At 34.3% G+C, this 23,541-nt stretch overlaps 1 protein-coding gene across 4 annotated transcripts in view; it reads left to right on the top strand.

Moving 5' to 3' along the window:
- Pcdh9 (protocadherin 9) overlaps positions 1-23,541 on the top strand; it is an 838,624-nt gene that overhangs the window by 527,844 nt on the left and 287,239 nt on the right. For 2 of the 4 annotated variants that reach the window (XM_035453407.1, XM_035453406.1), the window contains one exon: positions 13,066-13,141. In XM_035453407.1, coding sequence (XP_035309298.1) covers positions 13,066-13,141 — 76 coding nt within the window. Of the gene's footprint in view, positions 1-12,939; positions 13,142-23,541 lie in introns of all 4 variants that reach the window. The other 2 variants (XM_035453405.1, XM_035453404.1) reach the window with 1 other exon arrangement.

Here is a 23,541-nt window from a genome sequence, read left to right as displayed (position 1 = left end):
ATGAAGAAGGTCTCTTGAGTATCAAGTAGATTCTCTGAAAGAAAGGTTAATGTTTTTGTTGAGTAACCGAATAAAGAGCTCTAGAAAAGCTTTTGACTTATTGCAAATCCTCTCTTCTTGGCCATACAAGAAATAAACATATGCACTGCAAGATGATGCTTTGGCTATCACTTAACTGTATGAGTATAATAAAATCCCAAATTTCCTCTCACATAAAAAGTGTAAAGCTGATTGGAGCAGGCAATAGATGATAAAGAATACCTATGTATCATAGGTGATTTACAAGAATTGAAAGCAAACATTTTAGATGCTTACAAGCTCCATAAAAGGTTTGAAGACAAAGAGCTCAGCTTTGAAAAGTGTTCCATGGTTCCATAAGACTGATACTAATAGGCATCAGGACTCTTTAAAATGTCATTGACAAAGGAGAGAAACCATTAAGTAGATTTTCTTACACACTTAAAAGTAGCATTCTTTTAAAGATGTTATAGAGTGCACGGGGTTAGAGTCCTGGGTCAGCCTTTGATTTCTGTTATCTGTGCCTGTGAAGGGAGAGGCTCAGACAGGCCACACAGCTGGGATCTCAGATTATGGCTTTGCTGTCTGTCCCAAGAGATGACGACTCCATGGATGCAGCTGGCACTGAAAGTCTTCCAAGGTGAATAAGATGTAGAGGTAGAAGACAGTGATATTATTGAACCTGATCATAGTTAGGGCTTAGGCACATTTTTGTTAAAGAAAGAGATAGACTTGACATAGATAAAATGTTCAGTGTTTACAGTTGATAGCAGTGTACAGTCATAACCAGGCAGTCTTATTCATTTAGTTTTATCTCATTCAAAGCCAACTCCAATCTCTACTCATAGAAAGTGTCCTATGACTATGGTGTTGTTTTCCATAGAATTTTAATGTAGGTTTTCTATGTTTAGATAAACTAATACTATTGTCCTACAGATGCCTACAGTATTTAGTAGAGAAACATGCTGTACAAGTTTATATCCTGAGAGCAGGAGACTGTACCACATAGTCCATGAGTATTTTAGGTTCCACGACTTTGATTTATAAAGAACATGTTACAGGATTGAATGAGGCTAAGATTGCCTAACAACAAATTCTCACAATAAACCCCTATTATCATGTGACATATGACTTTACATCATAACTCATCCTAATTCAGATTTTACAAATACTTTGATGCTATAGTTTCAGTGATATCCATTTAGAAAAAAATAAAACAAGTTATTTTTCTCATATGTAAATATCCTGGATATAACTGGAAACTAAGTAATGCAATTTAAATAAATATTAAATTATAATTTTATGTAGAAATTGATAAATAAGGGTACAGCTGGGTGGTAGTGGCGCACACCTTTAATCCCAGCACTTAGGAAGGTAGAGGCAGGCAAATTTCTGTGAGTTCGAGGCCAGCCTGTTCTACAGAGTGAGTTTCAGGACAGCCAGGGCTGTTACACAGAGAAACCCTATCTCAAAAAAAAATAAATAACAAATAAAACAAACAAACAAAAGGAAAGAATACAACTTATTAAACTACATTTAAATATTCAGTTATAAATATACATCCTTCGAAGCAGTATCTAGTCTCTTTTAAGAATGTAACCCTGAGACCTTTAGGAGGAAATATATATATATATATATATATATATATATATATATATATATATATATATGCAGGAGTGGGACTAGAAGATCATATCCTTGCACAAAAAGTACCATTTTTCTATCACAGCCTCTTAGGAACTATTACTGATTCACTGACTTGTTTGTTTGGTTATCACCCAAACTGCAGGTCTGATGCAAGTATCATAGATTTCCATATCTATGAAAGTTAGCGATAAAACAAGATGTCTGTGTTGTATGCTCGGTGTGCTTTATCAGTCTAGGAAGGCTGAGATAAGATACCTTCTACAGCCATTAAGCTCTATGATCTATTCCAGGAAAGGTGATTCTTTAATTCCCAAAGTGCCATCATCTATCTTCTTCTGTCTGTCAGACTAGGCCATGGGCTAGATCAGAATTATTTTCTGTTATGTAGAGCATGGCATTCCATCTTCATGCAGCTAATTGTTTGAAAGATGTCTATAAAAGCACACAATTGATTTTAGCCCAAACAGAAGGTAAAGATTTCCTTAAGGAGTACTTTTAGGGTTTGTAATATTTTAATTAGGAAAATAAGAAGAAAATAAGATCAAATATTACAACAGGTTTGTGAATACATATTCACAAAATTTTAATACAAATAGTTATGTATAGAATTTTGCTTAATTTAAAACAGAATAATTAAATAAATACATGAAAATAATACTGAATTAGTTTAGTATAAACATATAAACAGACACATAAATTCTGTTTAATACAAATAAGATAGAACACACTCACAGCAGGACTATTATCTTCTAAATTATTTAAAACTAGATTGAAATACCATTCCTTCTTATTACAAATATCTATAATCCCCTTCCTTGGTAATTTTTCAATTTACTTTGGATTAGAAAAGATTTTTATTAGCAAAAATATGTATACACTCTAGAGAATTCCCTCTTACATTCTTTTCCTGAACATTTTGTACCATAACTAACATAAGCCCATGAACCAATGTTCTTGCAGTTTTATTAATATTAAAGCTTAAACTAAAATAAATCATATATATATATATATATATATATATATATATATATATACACTCATATTCATTCTTAGGATTACCACTGCTATGAAAAAACACTATGGCAGAAAAGCAAGTAGGGGAGGGATGGTTTATTAGGCTTACACTTCCACATTGTAGTTTCCACATTGTGGTTTATCACTGAAGAAATCCAAGGCAGGAACCTGTAGGCAGGAGCTGATGCAGAGGCTTTGAGGGATGCTGCTTACTGGCTTGCTCCACATGTCTTACTAGTTTGCTTTCCTAAAGAATCCAAGACCACTGCCCCAGGTTTGGTACCACCCCAAATCAGCTGCCTCCTCCACCATACATTCCTAATAAAGAAAATGTTCTATGGGCTTCTTCCTCTCAGATGCCTGTAGTTTGTGTCAAGTTGATATAAATCTAGCTAGTGCATGCACACACACGTACACACACACTCAGACACAAATGCATACCTTTATTCTCCAATCCGTTTAATAACTGCCACTTAGAGTGTATAATTAAACATGGGCAAGACGTTATTATAGGAGCATGGGCAGCTTATCAATGCTACATTATGAATGAAAATGTTTCCTTCTCACTAACTCACCCACTAGGAATACTCAGAAAGCAATGGGATCTCCTGATTACACTACCCATTTTCTGGTGCTTCCATTCTTTATGTCTTTTGTTCTGTGATTTGTTTGTTCCATTGAATGTTTGGCCATTGAATGGTCAATTTTTCTCAACATTCTGAGTAATGATAAGTCTTAATTATCATGGAACATTGCAAAATGAAATTCTCTCCAGCCAAAGCTGCCAACACTATTAATGTATGGAAGTAAGTAAAATTACGTAAACGGAAACCTGATGTACATATGATCATTTCACAGAACAACAGCTGAAATTTCCTACAAGATCTATGACTTCACTAGCCTTGTTTCTTAAAATAGTTTTTATTTTTTATAGTATAGCTTTAGGGTTAAAGTACAAGATGTGAGTATTCTCCTTAGTGCTGACTGGAAAGAACATGTTTACCAACATAGTAGTTCTGCCCTTATTGTTCCAGTAAACACACTTCGCAATGTCTCGGTCTTTAAGTAACATATACAAATGTTGACTACAATAATTTGACTGAAAAGATGATCTAAGCGTCTAACTTACATATCATTATAGATAACACACACACACACACACACACACACACACACACACACACACACACACACACACACACGAAGACCGCAAATATAAAATTCAGGAGGTATTAACTTTAAGTGATAGCCTGAATTATTTTTTCATCAATTCTTATGCATAGGCTAAATTATAGTGTAGTATAAGTTTTACTTTGACACAGAAATATTTCTTTACATTATTTGTTCTGAAGTATATATAGTTCGCAATCAAACCTAGAAAAATACAGAGGGCATTTTTTACATAATTGTTGGATCTCAGATTCAAGTGAATTTTACTATATTGTCTTCAAGAGCATTGATGAAGGATTTGTATCTTAACCTTCTGTATTGTGTCCATGTTAGTGTATATTCCTTGTGAGCATTCTCTCTATTTACCAGAACTACATTTTAAAGATATTCTAATTAAACTAAAATTGTATCACTTCCTCCTTCCCTTTCTTCTCTCAAACCCTCCCATGAACCCCTTTCACTTGATTTCAATTTGGTGTTCTCATTTTTTCTTTGATTTTTTCAGATAAGGTTTTTCTGTTTAGTTTTGGAGACCATTCTGGCACTCACTCTGTAGACAAGGCTGATCACAAACTCACTAAGATCCACCTGTGGTTGCCTCCAGAGTACTGGGATTAGAGGCATGTGCTACCACTGCCTGGCACGGCCTTTTTATAATCGTATTTATTATATGGATGCTCAAAAAACAAATATAACCTACTGCATCTATCTTTGTTGTATGAGTATTATATGGTTTCATGACTTACCACTTTGTATTTAACAACCAAGTAGCAGAATTACCCCTGAGAGATGTTAATTTTCCCTCTCTAAGTAGTCATTAGTTGTTTTACCTTTTTGTGTAGTTGTGGTACACTTGTGATATTTCTCTCCTTTCCCATTTCTATGTTTGAGTTTTGTTTAGACAGCCTAATCATTCAGTCCCCTCTTCCAGGAGGTTCCCTGAGCCTTAAGTGCAAGATTAGTACTGTAGATATACTGTATTTGCTGGAATCAGGCTTCAGGTTATTTGTAGATCTCTGTACTGTGCACGGTTGTCACTTAAGGAATGGTGTTCATATGCTATGCATTGGCACTTTTTAAATGAGACTGAGAGCTACACTTAGCTTGGTTATATGGATAAGCTGTAGAATATATAGCTGTGTTTATTTTCCTGAGTATTGCTCATTATCATGCAGACTCAACTAAAATTTAAAGAAGGTTTTACATGCAGAAGATCTCAACACATATTTGAACCCTATATTTATGTTCAGGGAAACAAATTATCCCGAGCCCACAGATAACTGAGATTGGTGAATGCTTTCCAATGGAACATGCTTTCCAAGGGAAGATTAAAAAGTCACAGGGCAGGAAACGATTATCACCGAGACGTAGCAGTGATTATTGTTTCAAATATCAGGCTCAATGTCACAGTGACTGTCTGTAAGAGGAGTGGGAATCTATTTTTATTTGAAACAAAGTCCAGCTGGTGAGACTGTTCAGAACAAAGACTATTGAACCCAAGAGGAAAGAGATATAAAATCTTAGTCATCTTTATTTCCAGTCAAAGACAATTTTAATGTAGCCTATAGCGTCAGAATGCACTTATATAACTTATATTTTCTTCTCAATAGTGGGTTTCACACTTTATTTCACCAATCATAATTAATTATCTGATAAGTAATAATAAGATGCATTTTTAAACTTTTAGATTTTAAGAATGGGAAAACATGTTCACAGACCCAGCAAGGCATGCAATATGTCTGTCTTTATTAGTGTTTGAATGTAACATTTGTAGCACGCCATATATTTATTTACAAGCACAAAGGTATGCACCAAGACAATTTTGGAAAATGTTATATTCCGGATTTAAATTAAAATCTATAAATCTGATATGAACTATACAGGTTCATAAAAGTACTAGTATTTGAGCAATATTTTATTAATATCATCAATAAATGCAAGAAGTCAGAAATGCTTGTCTTTCCAAATATACGATTTTTGCATAGTACTGTTTTAAAGATTCAGCTAGGCAGTGGTGGACACACCTTTATTCCCAGCACTGAGGAGGCAGAGGCAGGAGGATCTCTGTGAATTTGAGGCCACCCTGGTCTACAGAGTGGATTTTAGGATAGCCAGGGCTGTTATACAGACAAACCCTTCTTGAAAATCCAAAAAACAAAAATATCAAGTGACATGTATCTTAGTCCCTTATTAATGCTGATATATAGCATGTAGTGTTGATTCATTGCCTGTCTATATCTCTCTATCTCTCACATAACCCACCTATCATCTACTTACCTATCTAAATTAATCTATCCTAACATCATTCATCCACCATTATTCATCTATCGGTTTTTATCACTTATTAATGTATCCAGGATTAGATGACATTCTGTATCTACAGGAACACTTTTTTTTTTTTTTCTGTGAGCTTGCACAATGAAAGCATGCCTGGAGGTTCCTGGAAAAACATTCAATATTTGCTTAATAGCAACACTCTCATGATTATGATTCTATCTGTGCATGTTTTTTATATTTGGATCTTAGTTATATGTTCTTTATTATGCCTGACTATCTTTTATTTCCATGAGAATTAAACACTCTACATACACTAGTGTGATGAGCAGGATTAAGTTCATTGGTCCTTCTCTTTGATACTGGCCTAAATGATTAGTTATTCAGCTAAATCAATTCTTACTTCTTTGCATCAGAGGCTGGCTAGTCAGCAATGCTACTTCAAGATTTCACATTGCAATTTTCCTTTTTCCAAATAGGTCATGGGCAGTAGCTTAGGGTTACTTGTCATCTAATTTCTGACAGTGACCGATGCGCATTACATTAGATAGAGATACTACAAAGAAACTTCCATGTCTTCAATGATTCTAAGGGAGTCTTGATGCTCTTTCTACTACAAAAATATGAAATATTTAAACAAATCAAATTGAAATGATTTTCAACTGGATAACATATTTAACTGGATTCCACATATAATACAGAAATAATCATTTGTGAGACTTTCTAGACAACATTAATGTGAGCTAATGGTACTTTTTGAGGCTTTAAACAGGGATTGTATCTTCTGTGCCTCTCTTTATACTTCTTTCCCTTATATGGAATGTCTTCAAATATATTGAATTTATAGTTTTTATTCTTAGTATATAATTATGATCATGAGACTATTATGAACACAGAAGGAAGAATAAAACTTATGTGTGTATTTTATATGTGGTTGTTTAAATTCCTCTGTGTTACTTCCATAGTCTGACATGACTTAAAATGTAGGTTGGAGCTATGTTGTAAAAGTTACTTTGTTTTTAGATATGTGCTCTACAATGGAGTTACAATTTTGCTTTCCACTGATAATTATTTAAAAAATAAATTCTTCAAAAATCCTATTATTTCTGGTTTATTCCACAGTGCTTAGCTGAGATGAGCTCTTAAATACTAGACAATAGTCAGACTCAAATTCTGTTTTTAGTATTGACAGCTCAGACCTATATATTTTAGTAATATAACCTTACCCAAAGAAAGAATCTCTCCCAAGTCCTTAACTCCACACTTCTGCTAGTGACTTATATACATTTACTTTAATAACAGTTCTAATTTAGTATAATTTCTAATTAAATTGGTGTAATTATCTTGTGTGCTGATTTTGTAAATATGATGAGGATAGCCTACTTTGTCACATGGGTTTGTTTATACTAGAAAATGAAATTGGAAAGGACTCTTGCTGAGTTGTTTTTCCACATTTCTGTACATATAATTTATAGATGCAGAAATTCTGCTTGTAGATTCAGGAACAGCTGCTCTGGTTTAATGCAGTCGTTTTATATTTTGAATGCTCTGATAAAATACTGCATTCTTATTGGGCAGCATTTAACTGTGAGAAATAGGTTAAGGGCATTTTAGATAGCAAGAACTAAAGAATATAAGAAACAGCATAGCATACAATGTGACATTTAATCCTTTCTCTTTGCCTTGATCCTGAGGGAGCAAGTACCCCAACCCAGAGGTGAAATCAGTTTAACTTTTTCTATCCAATAGCATCCCCCAAGGGAAAACTATGTAAAAGAAACATTTTATTGTTTTGTATTTGTTTCAAATATTTAAATTCAAACTTCGAACCTATACACCCAAACAATTCAAATAATATGATTTCTTTGGTTTTTCAAATATATGAAATATTTTTTGAGGAGAAACTTTACATAAATTTCTCTCATTAGACTAAAATCTAATGGAAATAAAATTTAATGTACAGTAAAAATGCTGCTATATGCCATTTACATTAAGGCTTCTATCAGAAACAAACTAAAAAAATATCTAAAATATTTAAAGGTCCATAAAATACATATGTTCTTTATTTAAGTAACTCATTTTACAGTAATGCATTTACATTTTAAACACATCAGCTTTAGGTTAGTACGAGTATTTAACTTGTATTTTAAAAGTTTAAAAAGGAAACATCTATTTGTGGAGTAAGTTTGACAGTTTTATCTCCAAATGAAATGGTGCATAGCTGAAAGTAGCTAATGGGTTAAGAGGACAGCAAATACAATGTAGGTAAGTACCTCATATTCTCTATCAATACAACTTGAAGTGACTAGTAATCACATTCATTCTTATTTTATCTATTATCAAGCTGGGTAAATTTAGATATCAAAAATTTGTTTTTAATTTGCAGAATCATCTACATTCATCTTTAGTTACTGAATTTGTTACATACTTTTACCAAATACAAACTATTTCCATTTTTGTCAAATACTGAAAAGTCTGAATACTTAACAAAGAAAAGAGTTTGTGACACCATATGGTGTCTCCACATTTCTCATTGCTGTGTCTCCATGTGGCCAGCATGATGCAGAATCTGCTGCTAGACTCAAGAATGACCTGATGGTCTGTCGCATTTACATTGACTGAATAGATGCAAGTTCACTTAGGTGGACTCAGTAATTTCCTATTGTAAGTTCAAAAGTTCCTAGTATATTCAGTGTCTACATTCTTCTGATAGTGTTCACAGGTCTTTGATGTTGTCATCTTCTCTTTGACTCCTGGTTTCAAAGTTGTTCAACCTAGCCTTCCCTAACTCCCTGTGTTACTCTTCTAGCCCATATTCATTATTGTTGTCCTCAATTCTCAATAGATGTAAATCCACATCTGGAAACCAAATACATATTATTTGGGCACAACATAATCAGAAAATATTCCCCTCCATTCTCTCCCTGCCTGGGTTATTGTTTACGAATAGACCCCTCATTGTTCTCATTAAAGAGCAAGCTGATTCTGAAAAAAAAAATACACTGAAAGATTCCTATTCATGGAATGATTTTGCTCAATTTTGCATAGTTTGCAAGAATTATAATGGAATTCCATTCTAAAAAACAAAGGTGTACAGCTCACGGAGCAATGCATTCTAAGTGCTGATAAGAGAGAAGATTAAAGAAATTGGTCTTTTATAATGTGATAGGAACCTGTGAGGTTCAGTTTATTTTTTCACCATACCATCCTTAGCAATGAGAATATTTTCTAGTAGATAGTAGGTACTTACTAATTAATTGCTCAGTGAATAAATTAAGAGTGGGAAAAATCTTTTTGAATTAAATTATATAATGCAAATTTCACTATAGTTTCCTGGCACTTAAGATAATCACTTTATCTTATTTCATTAAGAAAAAACATAATGGAAGGGAAATGTATATTAAATCTTTTAAGTATTTTCAGATTAAGAACAGGCCTACATTTTTCATATGTGTGCATGTTTTATGATAATACTTCCAACAGAGAAAGTTAGTTCAACTTATCAGTTGTAAATTAAATGAACTATTATAAGAGAATTTTATATTTAAAAGCTTCTTCTTTATCATCACAAAGAGGAATACTTTTGAATTCTATCTCTTCAAATAACTCATTATTCTTGATATTGGGCACATTTGAGATCATAAACTGTAGTACTTCTCTTAAAAGTATTTGCTGAACCATCTCTGAAGATTTATCAGTTTGATTTATATCTTTCTAGTGTTAAATATTCAAGTGGGTATAATATGTTGCACTAGAATCAAGTCTATGAAACCCTCTCAAAATATGTTCTGCAGAGAAGTGCGAAGTCTACACGGTTGTTTGTCGCTTGTTTTCAGCTGTGGAGTTTCACTTTAGAGGAAGCTTTACTTAAGCAGCAGGATCTGAAGCAATAACCTCTGTGACAAAAGCTCAATTCTGGGTGTCACATAGTTTTATTTTAAGTGAAAACTGCATTGCTTAATTTTCGGGAATGAAATAAAACCTGTGAAAACTAGCTAACTGTTGACAGAACCATATATTTTTTAAAAATGTATCTGTGAGGATAAGCAATTTCAACTTCTTCTTGTACAGCATGCATATACAACTTGAATTATATTAAAGGGGAGCTTTTGCTTTGATTAATTCTGACCTTACAGAGCACCTATTGGACAGGCAATATTTTCTCATCTTTTCTCACCAGAGATAAAGAACATCTCACTGAGCCAGAGCATAAAGTCTAACTCAGAGTCAAAGGATCCATGGTCACAGGCTCTACTTCAGCACAGTCAACACTTAATGCCAAATATTTAGCAACAAACACAACTTCTTTTCCTTGTATTGAAATGTATTCGGATCGTCTCCTGGCATCTGTCTTGATGGTTCATTCTTAAAAGGATTATCCTGGCAGCAAATTAGCAATGGATATGTTTGATCAGTTGTCTTCAACCTATTGTATCCACTTACCAATATTTAGTGCATGTACATCTACATTCTACCCCTCCATAGACTGAAAAATATTGCACAATTCTGATGATAAGTTTTATGCATCTTTGGGTTATATTAGTTAAGAAATATTGATTATTTCAAAAAATGTCCTCATTATAATATATATTATTTCATTGAAAATTCAAATTAATTTGCATTTTTCATTTCATATGTACTAATTACAAATAATAATTATAATGTAAAATTTTAAAAATTAAAATATCAGTGTAATGTAATAGTTTTAGAAGAAAATATTGTATTTGTTTTCTGTGTAATTATATTCCCAACATATACTAGATGTTCAATTAATAAATATACAAATATCCATATTGTGGGATATATATTTTGAGGAACATTTCATTAGGGAAAATAGTATAATTAAAGCAACATAATGATTTTCTTTCAAAAGAGAAATGTCACAATGTGACCTTATTAAATATAGACTCCTTAATGTGTGTGAAGCATTTGGATAGTCAGATGACCAAATGATTTGTTTCTTTAGCTTTGTCTTGTTTTTAGCTCATTTTTTAAATCAGTTTACAAATAAGTAAGAGAGAGTCAATCAGAGTTGACCCCAGCGATCTTTTTTCTTGGGCAAGCACCTTAAGAGCTACTGTTGACAATCATGTGGAATGGTCTATGGGCTCAATGCCCTTAATATTCACTTCAACATGAAAAGATCATAGGGGATTTTGAACATATGGAAATATGAACTGACAAATACTGTTTCCTTGACAGTTAAACCTCAACTGAGAGGAAACACAACGATATATTCTGTAGCATATCCTGTGTTTTAGAAGTTCAGATACATGTCGGATGTTTCTATCTATTTCTATCTTGCTTTCTATAGCACTTACCTAGGACCTTTGGAAGGGGAACAATGCTCACCCAAGAGTAGTGTGTAAAGAGAAAATGTGCTACATCAGACACAATTAGTACTTTTTATGATTATAGTTTATGTGATGTTGGTGTCAGTTCATTAAAAATGTACTGAACTATCAACTCATTTCACATAGGCCATTGAACAGCCATAAAGTGGTATCAGATTTTCTCCAGGATGACTTTTAGCTAGATTTGAACCAGTGACTCATAGAAAATAGGCTGTGTTCTATTGTCAGTCTATAAAAGCATTTTATAGAGTTGCCTTGCACCTGCCTCCAGCATTTTGCTTCTAGCAGAATTCCTGTTTCTTTACATATATATCCTGTAAATTATCTATTGAATAAATGAATATAAGATGTTAGGAGATGGTAGTTTTATGCATGACATATTTAAATTTTGTTTATTTCTATGTATTATTAATGCCATTTATTCTCAGTAAAAATAGTCATGTGTAGTATAATACTGGCTGTGAAAAAATAGAAATTTCGTTTAGAACAATAATACTCATTTATTAACATATGTAATTCCCTACAGCTTAAATTTTTCACCCCCACATAGCTGCACATATTCTTATATTTCATAAAATACATCAGACAAAACTGATCTCTTGTCTTTGCTAGGATGCAGTCTTTTGTTGTACTAAAACACTGACTTTCACTGAAGACACTGAACACAACTTTGTTCCTTTCTTAGATTGATACAGTCCAATAGATGCCAAAGCATTTTTCTAAGTACATTTCTATAGAAATATCTTTTAAAGAAGGATAGTAGTAATGCCTGAGACAGTGAGGAAAATGACTCACTAACCTCTTCCTCTCCATTTTATTTTTCAAGTTTTGAATAATGCCATTTATTTAAATGTCCGTCAATTTTGTATCAGCGATTTTAATTAACGGCTCCTGGACTAGCTTTAATAAAATATAAACGATTTTGTTTTTAATGCTACATTGTTATTTGTAGTCATATACTTCATAACTTTAAGTGCAAATTCAAAAGTCAGCCTATGAAATAGCAAGGGCAAAGGAAGTGCACTGACTGGAATACTGCCCTGAACGTTTCCAGAAGTAAAAAATCAAAAAAAAAAAAAAACCCAAAAACATTGAGATGTTGAAATAATGAATTATTTATTCAGTTGCATGAAGCAAATGAGTCGGTATATTTCCGGGGAAATTTCAGAAAGTTTTCTCATAAATGTGGTCCTTTGTTTTTCTTCCGTTTATCCAAGACTTTACATTTATTTTATGCCCTTAAATTATTAAAGACAAACATTGTATTGGTAATTTGCCAGTTGGATATTATCTAGTAAATGCAAGTGATGAACACGGGCTCTTTACTTTGTCCCTAGCATTGCATACTTGGTTTTTATACTGTGTCATTTGTTGCACTGTTTGAATATGTGTACTACAGAGCATGAACATTCTGCCAGGGAGAAGCCAGTGTTAACTGCATGTCCTGTGATCTTCTTTGTAGTCTCAGCGCCGTGTTACCTTTCACCTCCCGGACGGCTCCCAGGAAAGCTGCAGTGACAGTGGTCTGGGAGACCACGAGCCGGTGGGTAGTGGAACCCTGATCTCACACCCTCTTCCTCTGGTTCAGCCACAGGACGAATTCTATGACCAGGCCTCTCCGGACAAGAGGACTGAAGCAGATGGCAACTCGGACCCCAACTCTGGTGAGTCCTCTTCTGTTCTTCATAGCTTGGAGTTGTTGTGGTTGAGTTGTGTGTAGGAACTTGTTTAAGTGGTTACTGTGCTCTTCAAGCAAGGGAAAGTTGGTTGTACTTGCAGTTTTTATTGCTAGATGCATTGAATTAGATGAAATGTGGTGTACTTGATATGGTGACCTCTAAATCATATACTCTTTTATTTTATGAGCCATTGAGGAGATTTTAACATGTGAAAATATATTAGAAAGAAAGTATTTGTTGGAATATACTCTGGTGACAAATAGCTTACAATATAAGTAGTTAAAATTGATGTAATAGAGTTAATTTGGAAATTCTTAATGAGAAGTAATAAAAACATATATGTAATTGATTCCTGTGGAATGCTATCTACTAAAGAACTCTTACCAAAAATCCAAATAAAGAAGGATTGAATGTGGTTTAAGATCCATCTGAAGAAAAAAGATACTTCTTTCATGAATTTTCATTTATGCTTTGAGTTTTGGATAATTTGGTTTGTTATGAATAGTTTGATAGAAATGTATTTGGTCTACATCCCACATCATCCAAGAAGCTACACGTGATTTTAGAAATCATTGTCAATCCCAAGGAATCCCTGTAGAGGGAGTTCTTCCTTTGCCTGCAAAGGAAATCACAGGCTAAGACTGCATTGTTTCATGAACCATATTGGAAAACAAACACACAAATAAACAAGCAAAACACCTTCAGTGCCCTGGTAACAAAAATTAAAATTACAATGCCCCTTTCAGAGCAATGAAAATGATTTCTGTTTTGTTTACTTTTTTTCATGATAATGGGAATGCTCACCATAGGTGAGCCCTAGGTTCCTAGGCAGCAATATTAGAGAAGTCTTGGTCTGGTTCTCCATTTTTTTTTTAATGAAGCGAAATACTGAGTAATCATAATAAGAGTACATATAAACCAGAAAAGGAACGACAATGAAGAAGAAACAGCACACAAAGTCAAGACAGAAAATCTCTCCTGCTCTTGAAACTGCTTCACATTTGTTAGCTAGAGAAGGAAATGGAGTTAAAGCAACTTTTCCATGAATCTCTGGCTATTTAGCCCCTTCTGCTTCAGACATTACTGTGCCTCTGGCATTTCTGTGATGTAGCACTATCTAGAGGAGGTCACAAGCTCAGACAGGCTTTCTTAACAAGTTCCCTTTTGGTAATCCAGCTTTCATGTTAACTTACTTCCACAATTTTGAGTTGCCTCTCTGTCTAGGCAGAGAGATCTGTGTAAGTTCTTCCTTCTCTCTGTCAGTCCCACCTAAGCCATGCTACTGCCTATGCAGGTCTCTGATGAGGCTCTTTTTTTCACTAGCAACTGTTAATGTGTGCAGTTACATCACGTCTTTCTGCTGAAGCTTCCCTTTGTCCCATGAAATCTAGTGTAATCTAAGCAAAGAGAATGCTGTAAATTTCAAGTGTGTTTGGTAGTAAGTCCAATTTTTTGACTTAAAATATCTAGAGAAGATAAACTCAAAACATTTCATCAGATTAACTTTGATAGAGCTAGATAATCATTTATTCTCCGTGGATTTCTTGGCATCCTCATTCTATGATCTGATGACTTTAGGTTGTTCCATTGAACCACATTTCCCAGGAATTGCATGGAGTTGATAGGGGTAGGTAGAGCTTATAACAACTACTAGTAAACCATTCTTGTAATCTACAATTGCCTCTTTAATTAGCACTAAGCTAAAACTTTCTGCAATAAGTTTTGATCACCTTGTCTGCAAGTGTTTGGATGTTCTAGTCTTTTAATATGAGTCAAAATTAACACAGAGAGAAACACTTTAAATATGTTGGGCACACACAACTGTAGCAGTTCTCTTAATGAGAAGTAATAAAAACATATATATAATTGATTCCTGTGGAATGCTATCTACTAAAGAACCAATGTATTCTGTACAAATATCTTTAAAGCAGGAGTAGGGTATGAAATTCCAGGTGAAGGAATTAGACATGCCTAAGAGTTTTCAACAATTTCTTTTTTACTACAATAATGAAATCCTTTAGAATCACACATAGGATGACAGAGGGCAGTGAGTTTAATCACTGGGTTTTAGAAATTGATGAACATGTGGGTAATTTTCTACTTAACTAATTGAATTAGAAATGTAAAAATATTCATCTAGAAGGGAAAGTCAGCTTTTAGACTATATTAACTACTAAACAAGATGATAGTAATTTTATATTTTCTTTGTCATAGAATTATGTGTCTGTGGTCACAGGGTGAAATAAGAAGTCGATTAGTACAAAAATATATACAGTAAGATATCAATTTCATCTCTACTATGTAGGAATATTTTGCATATAGCTGATAGCTGCCTTTTCTTTCTTTTTTTATTTGCATTAGAAAGATTGTTTTACATGTCAATACCAGTTCCCTCTCCCTCCCCTCCTCCCCTGCCACCCACTAACACCCTACCTATTCCATTCTATTTCTGCTCCCCAGGGAGAGTGACACCTTCCGTAGGGGGTCTTCAATGTCTGTCATATTCTTAAGAATAGGGCCTAAGCCGTTCCCCTGTGTCTAGGCTCAGGGAGTATCCCTTCATCTGGGATGGGCTCCTAGACTCCATTCTTATGCTAGGGATAAGTACTGATCCACTACAAGAGGCCCCGTAGATTTCCCAAGTCTCCTCACTGACACCCACATTCAGGAGGTGTGAATCAGTCCCATGTTGGTTTCCCAGCTATCAGTCTGAGGACCCAAAACTCTCCCTTGTCTTTTCTACAAGCATGGGTAGCCAAGTTAATTTAATTTTAAATGTTCCCTTAAATATAGATTTTAATCAAAATATGGTTTATGCTAAATAGCATGAATGCTCTACAGGTTTTTGCTATAAATAACCATTCTTAATATTTATTTATTTTAATTTATTTACAATTATTTATTTGTCAAGAGAGTCTGAATTACTTAAAATAATTACAACAGACCCTATCTCATTCATCTGTCATTTCTTCAGGTCACCAAGATTGTAAGTTCAGAGAAGCAAAATGATATATAAGAAACTTTCATGCTACTGATCTTTGATGAATTGATTTAGCCAAGGAAATTGACAAGTTGTCTTTTACCTTGCCAGGCATTTTTCTCACTTTTTCTATATGTTCTAAGTCCACCCATAAGAACCCATATTTGAGGTTTCATATATGAGAGAAAGGAGAAAGAGAAAAAGGGGGCATCAAGCTTTTAAAGTAGGAGAAAGCTAAATTGCCCTTGGCTAGATCTTTATATGTCATGGCATGCTACTCACACAATGACTTTTAGTATGATACATGTGAAATGGGCCAGCTGCCAAGTGAGAATGGATGGAAGAAGTATACATTTCAATCCTACTTAACAGCTCTAGGATGGCATGTAAGGTATTCATCAATTTCTTTATCAGAGAAGAGTATTTAAGGTAGCCTCCAGACTATTCCTTAGATTGTTAGTTGGGGTCAAACTTGCAGATCTCTGGACATTTCCCTAGTGCCAGAATTCTCTTTAAACCTATAATGGCTCCATGTATTATGGTATCTCTTTTCTTGTTCTCCTCTTTTCTTCCCCTTACTAAATCTTCCTGCTCTCTGATGTCCTCACGTCCCCTCCTCTTCTACCTTCTCTTTCTTCTAGCTCCCTTTCCCCTCCTCCATGCTCCCAATTAGCTCAGGAGATCTTGTCCTTTCCCCTTCTCCAAGGGACAATGTATGTCTCTCTTAGGGTCCTCCGTGTTGCCTAGATTCTCTGGAGGTGTGGATGTAGGCTGGTAATCTTTTTCTTTATGCCTAAAATCCATATATAAGTTAGTACATATCATTTTTGTCGGTTTGTGACTGGGTTACCTCACTCAGGATGGTTTCTTGCAGTTCCATCCATTTTCCTGACACTTTCACGATTCCGTTATTTTTGTCTCCCCCCCCCCCCGCAGAGTAGTACGCCATTGTGTAAATACATCACATTTTTTCCATCTATTCTTCAATTGAGGGGCATCTAGCATCTAGGTTGCTTCCAGGTTCTGGCTATTACAAATAGTGCTCTTATGAACATGGTTGAACAGATGTCCTTATTGTATGAATGTGTGCATCTTTTGGGTATATGCCTAAGATTGGAATTGCTGGATTTTGTGGTAGACTGATTCCCATTTTCCTGAGGACCTGCCATACTGATTTCTAAGTGGATGTAGGAGTTGGCACTCCCACCAGCAGTGGAGGAGTTTTCTTCTTTCTCCAATCCTCTCCAGCATAAACTGCCATTGGTGTTTTTTGATTTTAGTCATTCTGATATGAGTATGATGGTATCTGAGAGTTGATTTGCATTTCCCTGATGGATAAGAATGTTGAGCACTTTCTTATATGTCTTTCAGCTATTTTAGATTCCTCCATTGAGAATTTTCTATTTAGTTCTGTACCCCACTATTTAATTGGAATAGTTGGTGTTTTGGTGACTAGCTTCTTGAGTTCTTTGTATATTTTTGAAATCAGCCTTCTGTCAGATGTGGGGTTGGTGAATATCTTTTCCCATTCTGTGGGCTGCCGTTTTGTCTTGTTGACTGTGTCCTTTGCCTTACAGAAGCTTCTCAGTTTCTGGAGGCACCATTTATCAATTGTCGATCTCAGTGTCTTTGCTACCAGTGTGATGTTCAGGAAGCTGTCTCCTGTACCAATTCCTTCGAGGGTACCACCTACTTTCTCTTCTAAGAGATTCAGTGAGGCTGGATTTATGTTCAAGTCTTTTATTCATTTGGACTTAAGTTTTGTTCATGGTGATAGATATGGACTATATTCAGTATTCTACATGCCAGCATCCAGTTATGCCAGCATCATTTGTTGAAGAGGCTTTCTTTTTTCCATTATATAATTTTTGTTCCTTTTTCAAAAATCAGATGTCTGTAGGTGTGTGGGTTAATATCAGGGTTTTCACTTTGATTCCATTGGTCTACCTATCTATTTTTGTGCCAATACCAAGCTGTTTTCAGGACTATAGCTCTATAATAGAGCTTGAAGTCAGGGATGGTGATGCCTCTGGACATTCCTTTATTGTACAGAGTTGTTTGGGCTATACTGGGTCATTTGTTTTTCCATATAAATTTGAGAATTGTTCTTTCAAGATCTGTGAAAAATTGTACTGGGATTTTGATGGGAATTGCATTGAATCTGTAGATTGCTTTTGCTGAGATTGCCATTTTTACTATGTTGATCCTACCTATCAAAGAGCATGGAAGATCCTTCTATATTCTGGTATCTTCTTTAATTTCTTTCTTTAAAGCCTCAAAGTTCTTGCGATACAGGTCTTTCACTTGTTTGGTTAGCATTAACCCAAGGTATTTTATTTTGTTTGTGGCAATTGTAAAGGGTAAAGCTTCTCTGATTTCTTTCTAAACCATTAATCATTTGTATATAGTAGGGCTCATTCTTCATTTTTGTAAGATTAGAAACTAAAGATTCTTACCTGTTCTATTATAAGGATCTAAAACATACCTCAAAAGCCATCATGTTAAAGGCTTGTTTGTATTATAAGGAGATCATAGACTTAGAAACTTGGTACAGTAAGATAATTTGAGATAACTGAAGACATACTCTTGAAGAGTATATAGGGAGCATGGATCTGACATCTTTGTACTTTGCTTTCCTGGAGTCTTGTGGTAAGCACCTTTCATCTATCTCATGTTCTTCAATGTGATATAACTCTTTGTCACAGATATCTGTCTTCGCTACTGTTCTATTTATGTGGCTAAACACCATGGCCAAGATGTTTGGCAGCTTGCTCACAATTCCAGATGGTTAGAGTGTGAACATCACAGCAGGTAACATGGGTGTAGGTCAAGTAGAAATGGCTCTGGGGCAGAAGATAGATGCACACACCCAATCCCCAGGTTGCAGGCAGAGAAAGAGAAAGAGAAAGATTGAGTCTGGCAGATGTTTCTCAAGTGATATTGCTGTTTCTTGATGACTCTGGATTACAGGAGCTTTGATAATAAAGGTGCTTTTGAGAAGTTGTATTTGAATTCTATAGCCAGATGTTGGGAAGGCCCATCACTCAGGAATATACTGCCTTCATGTGCCATGCATGGAATCAACTATGAAGGAAACTTCTTGTTTCTTTGAATCTTGCCTAGTTCACATCATACAGAATGTTTCCACTCTTCTTTCTGTCATTTATTTCCACTCTGTTATTGTCTTTTCTTTGCCAATTTCCATATATATATAATCTGTTTCTTTCAACTGCTTCCATATCCTTCTTGACTGTCCCTCCAAATTTTATGTCTTTTTTATTTTATTTTCTTTATCCCACAATGTGTATTTAGTGCTGCTTCTACAATGTTGGATGTAGGACCATCTTCTAGAGTATTAATGGTCTCTTGGGAAGTCTAATCCCTGAAGAAACAAATTTTCCATCTCCCAGGTACTATTAATTTCCAATAGTGCCTCAGCCTATGGTGGTACTTCAAGGTCCCTTGCCCCACCCACATTGACACTTTGATTTTATCTTTTCCATATCTTATGCATGTAGTCACAGATGTGAGATTCTGTGTGCAATGACCTTCTGTGTCCTGCCACCCAATTCATTGTAAATATCTACTATCTGAGGTTTTACAATCTATCCTTCATTTTTTCTCAATGGTCCCTGAGCACTGAAGGAGAAGGGAGAAGGGATGAAATGTATGTTCCGTTTTGAATTGAGCTTTCTCAGTCTGCTCTTCTCTATATATTGTATTTTTTGTATTAATCACCATCCACTGCAAAATAATCCTCTCTCTTGGGCATTTAGAAGTGTACTCATTTATGTGTATGAAGATAATAAGTTAGGAAACTTTTTAATATTGTGATTACTTAACTGAAAATATAGCATCAATTTGCTCCCAGAATTTTGGCTTAGGTAGCAGTTCCAGGTATGAGTTTAGGATAGAGGGTTTTAAAAACAATCATGAAGTGGTTGTTTGTTCTGATAATATTCCTACCCATGCCACAATTGTATCAGCAGGCTGATTTTCTTGTCAACCATTTCAATTGACTATTTTTAATATACTGAATTAGGGATTCCCACAGCTGATTTTCTTTCGCTCCATTTCCTGCTCATTCCTTCCTTTTCCACTTATTCTAACCCTAACTTCCTTCTTTTCTTATTTTTTTCCTTTTTTCTTTTATACCCCTTTAATTCTTGCACATCAGTAGCATACAGAAGGTAATCTTATTGTTGTTTTCTGTTTTAAAATGCTACATAAGCTTCTTCTTTCTCACTCCCAGGTTTGGAAAGCTGTATAGTGCTGTTTCACCCTTCCATATTTTGTATCATTCTTATTGAAGCAATGAATGTACACTAGTATATATGTGTGTGAAGAGCAGAGTTGATGATAGATCTTTAAATAGAAAATTTATACTACTTAAAAAATTACTGTTTCCACAAGACATGTGTAATACTGTGTTTGTGCTTATTCCTAAATATTTTTGTGGCATGCTTTGAAATTATTACATGGGTGGTAATAAATGTGATAATAAAAAGGGATTTATTATTTATAATGTATTTTTGAATACTACTAAAGAAATTCACATTTTTTGTTGATTGTCATGAAACAATTCTTCCAAGAAAAGCAAGACACACATACTTGTGGATGAACAGATTAAGATTCATTGGACTAGGATAATACAGGTTAATTTTATTTGGGGAGAAGTCACTACTTACATAATAAACCAGAAACCCATAAGCTCCAACTCTGAGGATCAACGCCCAGTTGCTCTCCTTGACCTGACTGGAACCAAGAGAGAGCAAGTCTATCCCGGACCCCAAACCAAATATCAGAAGCACCATTATGCACCTGTGGTGCTAACCATGTCAGCTGACCAGATGGGCTTGGTCAGCGCTACCGGTGCACAGTTGGACCTCTCACAACACACTACACTTACTTAATTTTAATATCAGTCCCAGAAGTAGTTGTGACCCTAGAAAGCTGCCACAGTGATCAGTATTTTGCTTTCTTTTTCAGAAATGAAATGTGTGTGTGTGTGTGTGTGTGTGTGTGTGTGTGTGTGTGTGTGTGTGTATACCTGTGTAGTTAAGAGCACTGATGTATGTGAGCATGCATATGTTATAACCAGCATGTGAAAATCAGATGATAACCTGGTGTTGTTTTCATTTTTTACCTTATGTGACGGAAAACCCTCGTGTTATTTGATGTGCCTATGCCAGGAGTATTGGTTTTACAGATGTGTGCAGCATCATTTCACTTCATGCATAGCAAGTTCTTTACCTACTAAGCCTTCTTCTCATCCCCTGTACTGGATTTTGACTGGAATTTGAAATTCACTGTGATTTTGTTAAAGTGATATTTTAATTACAGTTTTATTTAAAGAGTTAATATTTTCAATAAAACATTATAAAAATACATGGCAAAAGTACATGTTATTTATAATTTTAGCAATCCTCATAAAAACCCGCTATCACTATTAAGCACATATCTCACATTGGACCTAAATTAACCAATGAAACTTTTATAATTTGTGGAGTGTGAGATACCTATTTTTGTTAATGTTGTTGAACTATGTCAGTTTGCTTCATGCTTTATTTTTTTCTAAAACACAACATTTAAAAATTTAGATGGGAAGTAATGGAGAAATATAATTAAATATATGAAATTCTTTTCTTTCTCTGTCATTTTAATTTAATAAAAATATTGTTTTCTTTACAACAGCATAGTCAAATGTTGTATATGTGATATAATACTTTGTGCCTTTCAGTCTGTTTTAAATGGTGAAGGCACAATTATGTGCAGATTGGTAGCACCAGAAAACAAATTGATCATTGTTTCATTAAAGAGATTTAAGTTTGATAAATTCTTTCAAAACTTCCTTCTGAATTCATAAATAAAATAATTTATTATTGATTACTATTGATTATTGTTTGGTAGAATACTGAAGTTAAGCTTAGCCAAGAATAATTGGTAAGGTGTTGTCTTCATGTACCTAGCAAGACAGCTCCTCAAGCATACTTGGCCAACTGATCCACAAATAAGGTACATGTGTTCAGGTTTTAGCATACTAAATCATTTTTCTTCTTACTCCAGGAAATCATCTTTTCTCATTTCCAAATAGTAGCAAATCAGATTTCCTTGAGAACTGGATTAGTAACACGATCACAAAAGATAAGGTCATTTGTCAAAATATAAGTATGTTAAAGAAATAACTTTCCTACTATAAAGGTTGTCAAAACCAATCATATGATCATATCAGGACTAGACTGTTACTTCTGATTTGGAGCTCAGTCTTACTTTTGTCCCATGGTGAATCACAAATTGTTATTTTTGGTATCTGTTTTGTCTTCATTTTTTAAATTTTTCTTGCATAATCATGTGCAAAGTGGAAAATTTACTTTTAACTTGTAAAATCTTTGCCCTTCATTCACCTCTGAATTTACCTAGAAGAACTTATGAGTTGTTATTTATTATGGAAGGCATTTTTGGGACTCAGTGTTTGTTCAACATTTTTACACCGTACTGTATAAACCCCGTTTTAGTCTCCTGCTTAGAAGCAAGTTTCAAGTTCAGCAACATTTAAAGACAGGTGATCATAAAATGTCATGAACTCTAGCTGTTGGGTATCTTCGATGGCCACTCTGTCACAATTTATATAGGATTAAGTTATTTTGATATATATTAGCATCTTTTATTCTATCTTCTAAAATTCATTCAGTTGTTTATGATTTTATTCATTCTGCAATATTCATAGCACATCAAGTGTGTGTTAGATGCCATATTAGATTGAGGTGACAAACATTAAAACCAACACTGTAGTCCTATGCAAGTTAACAGTATAGTATACTACTTCATAATCTAAATTCATCTTTGAAAACCATGAGGTGGCTTTTATGAATCTGTGGCATTTTTATGTGAGAATGAACATAAAGCAAATCCTGTAGGCTATAAAAAGAAACTTTGTTTTTTAATGAGATAATGGATCTGGAACCATTTTGAACTTTGTCTTTAAATCCTCGTTTTTAAATATTCACTGTTTCTGAAGGGCATTCTAATGCAATCACAATTTATTAAAGATTAATGAAAATATAAATTAAAATACTTATTATTTAGCATGCTAAAAAGGAAACACTTATTGTCCCTTTCTGAGTTTAAAGAAGTTACCATGATGTTAATTCTCCACTTCATATTCTGCCTTATTAATATTTCTTTTTAAAAGAGGCACAATAATCTATGAGTTAATGTAGTTAAAATATTGCTGGTAAGATAATAGGAACGATCCCCTTTCTATGAAGTTTTAAATTTGTTAATTTGCGGAATTATTTTATTACAACAGAACAAAGTTGTTTGAATATTGATAATTTTGAACGAAAAAGCCATTAATATTTTTCGTGTAAGACTCTATAGGTCAAAATGTCATGTTTTAGTCTCA

Source organism: Cricetulus griseus (genome assembly GCF_003668045.3).
Source record: "Cricetulus griseus strain 17A/GY chromosome 1 unlocalized genomic scaffold, alternate assembly CriGri-PICRH-1.0 chr1_1, whole genome shotgun sequence".
Taxonomy (NCBI): Eukaryota; Metazoa; Chordata; class Mammalia; order Rodentia; family Cricetidae; genus Cricetulus; species Cricetulus griseus.
The sequence above is the reverse complement of the archived record's forward strand: the minus strand, read 5'-3'. Positions and strand labels throughout refer to the sequence as shown.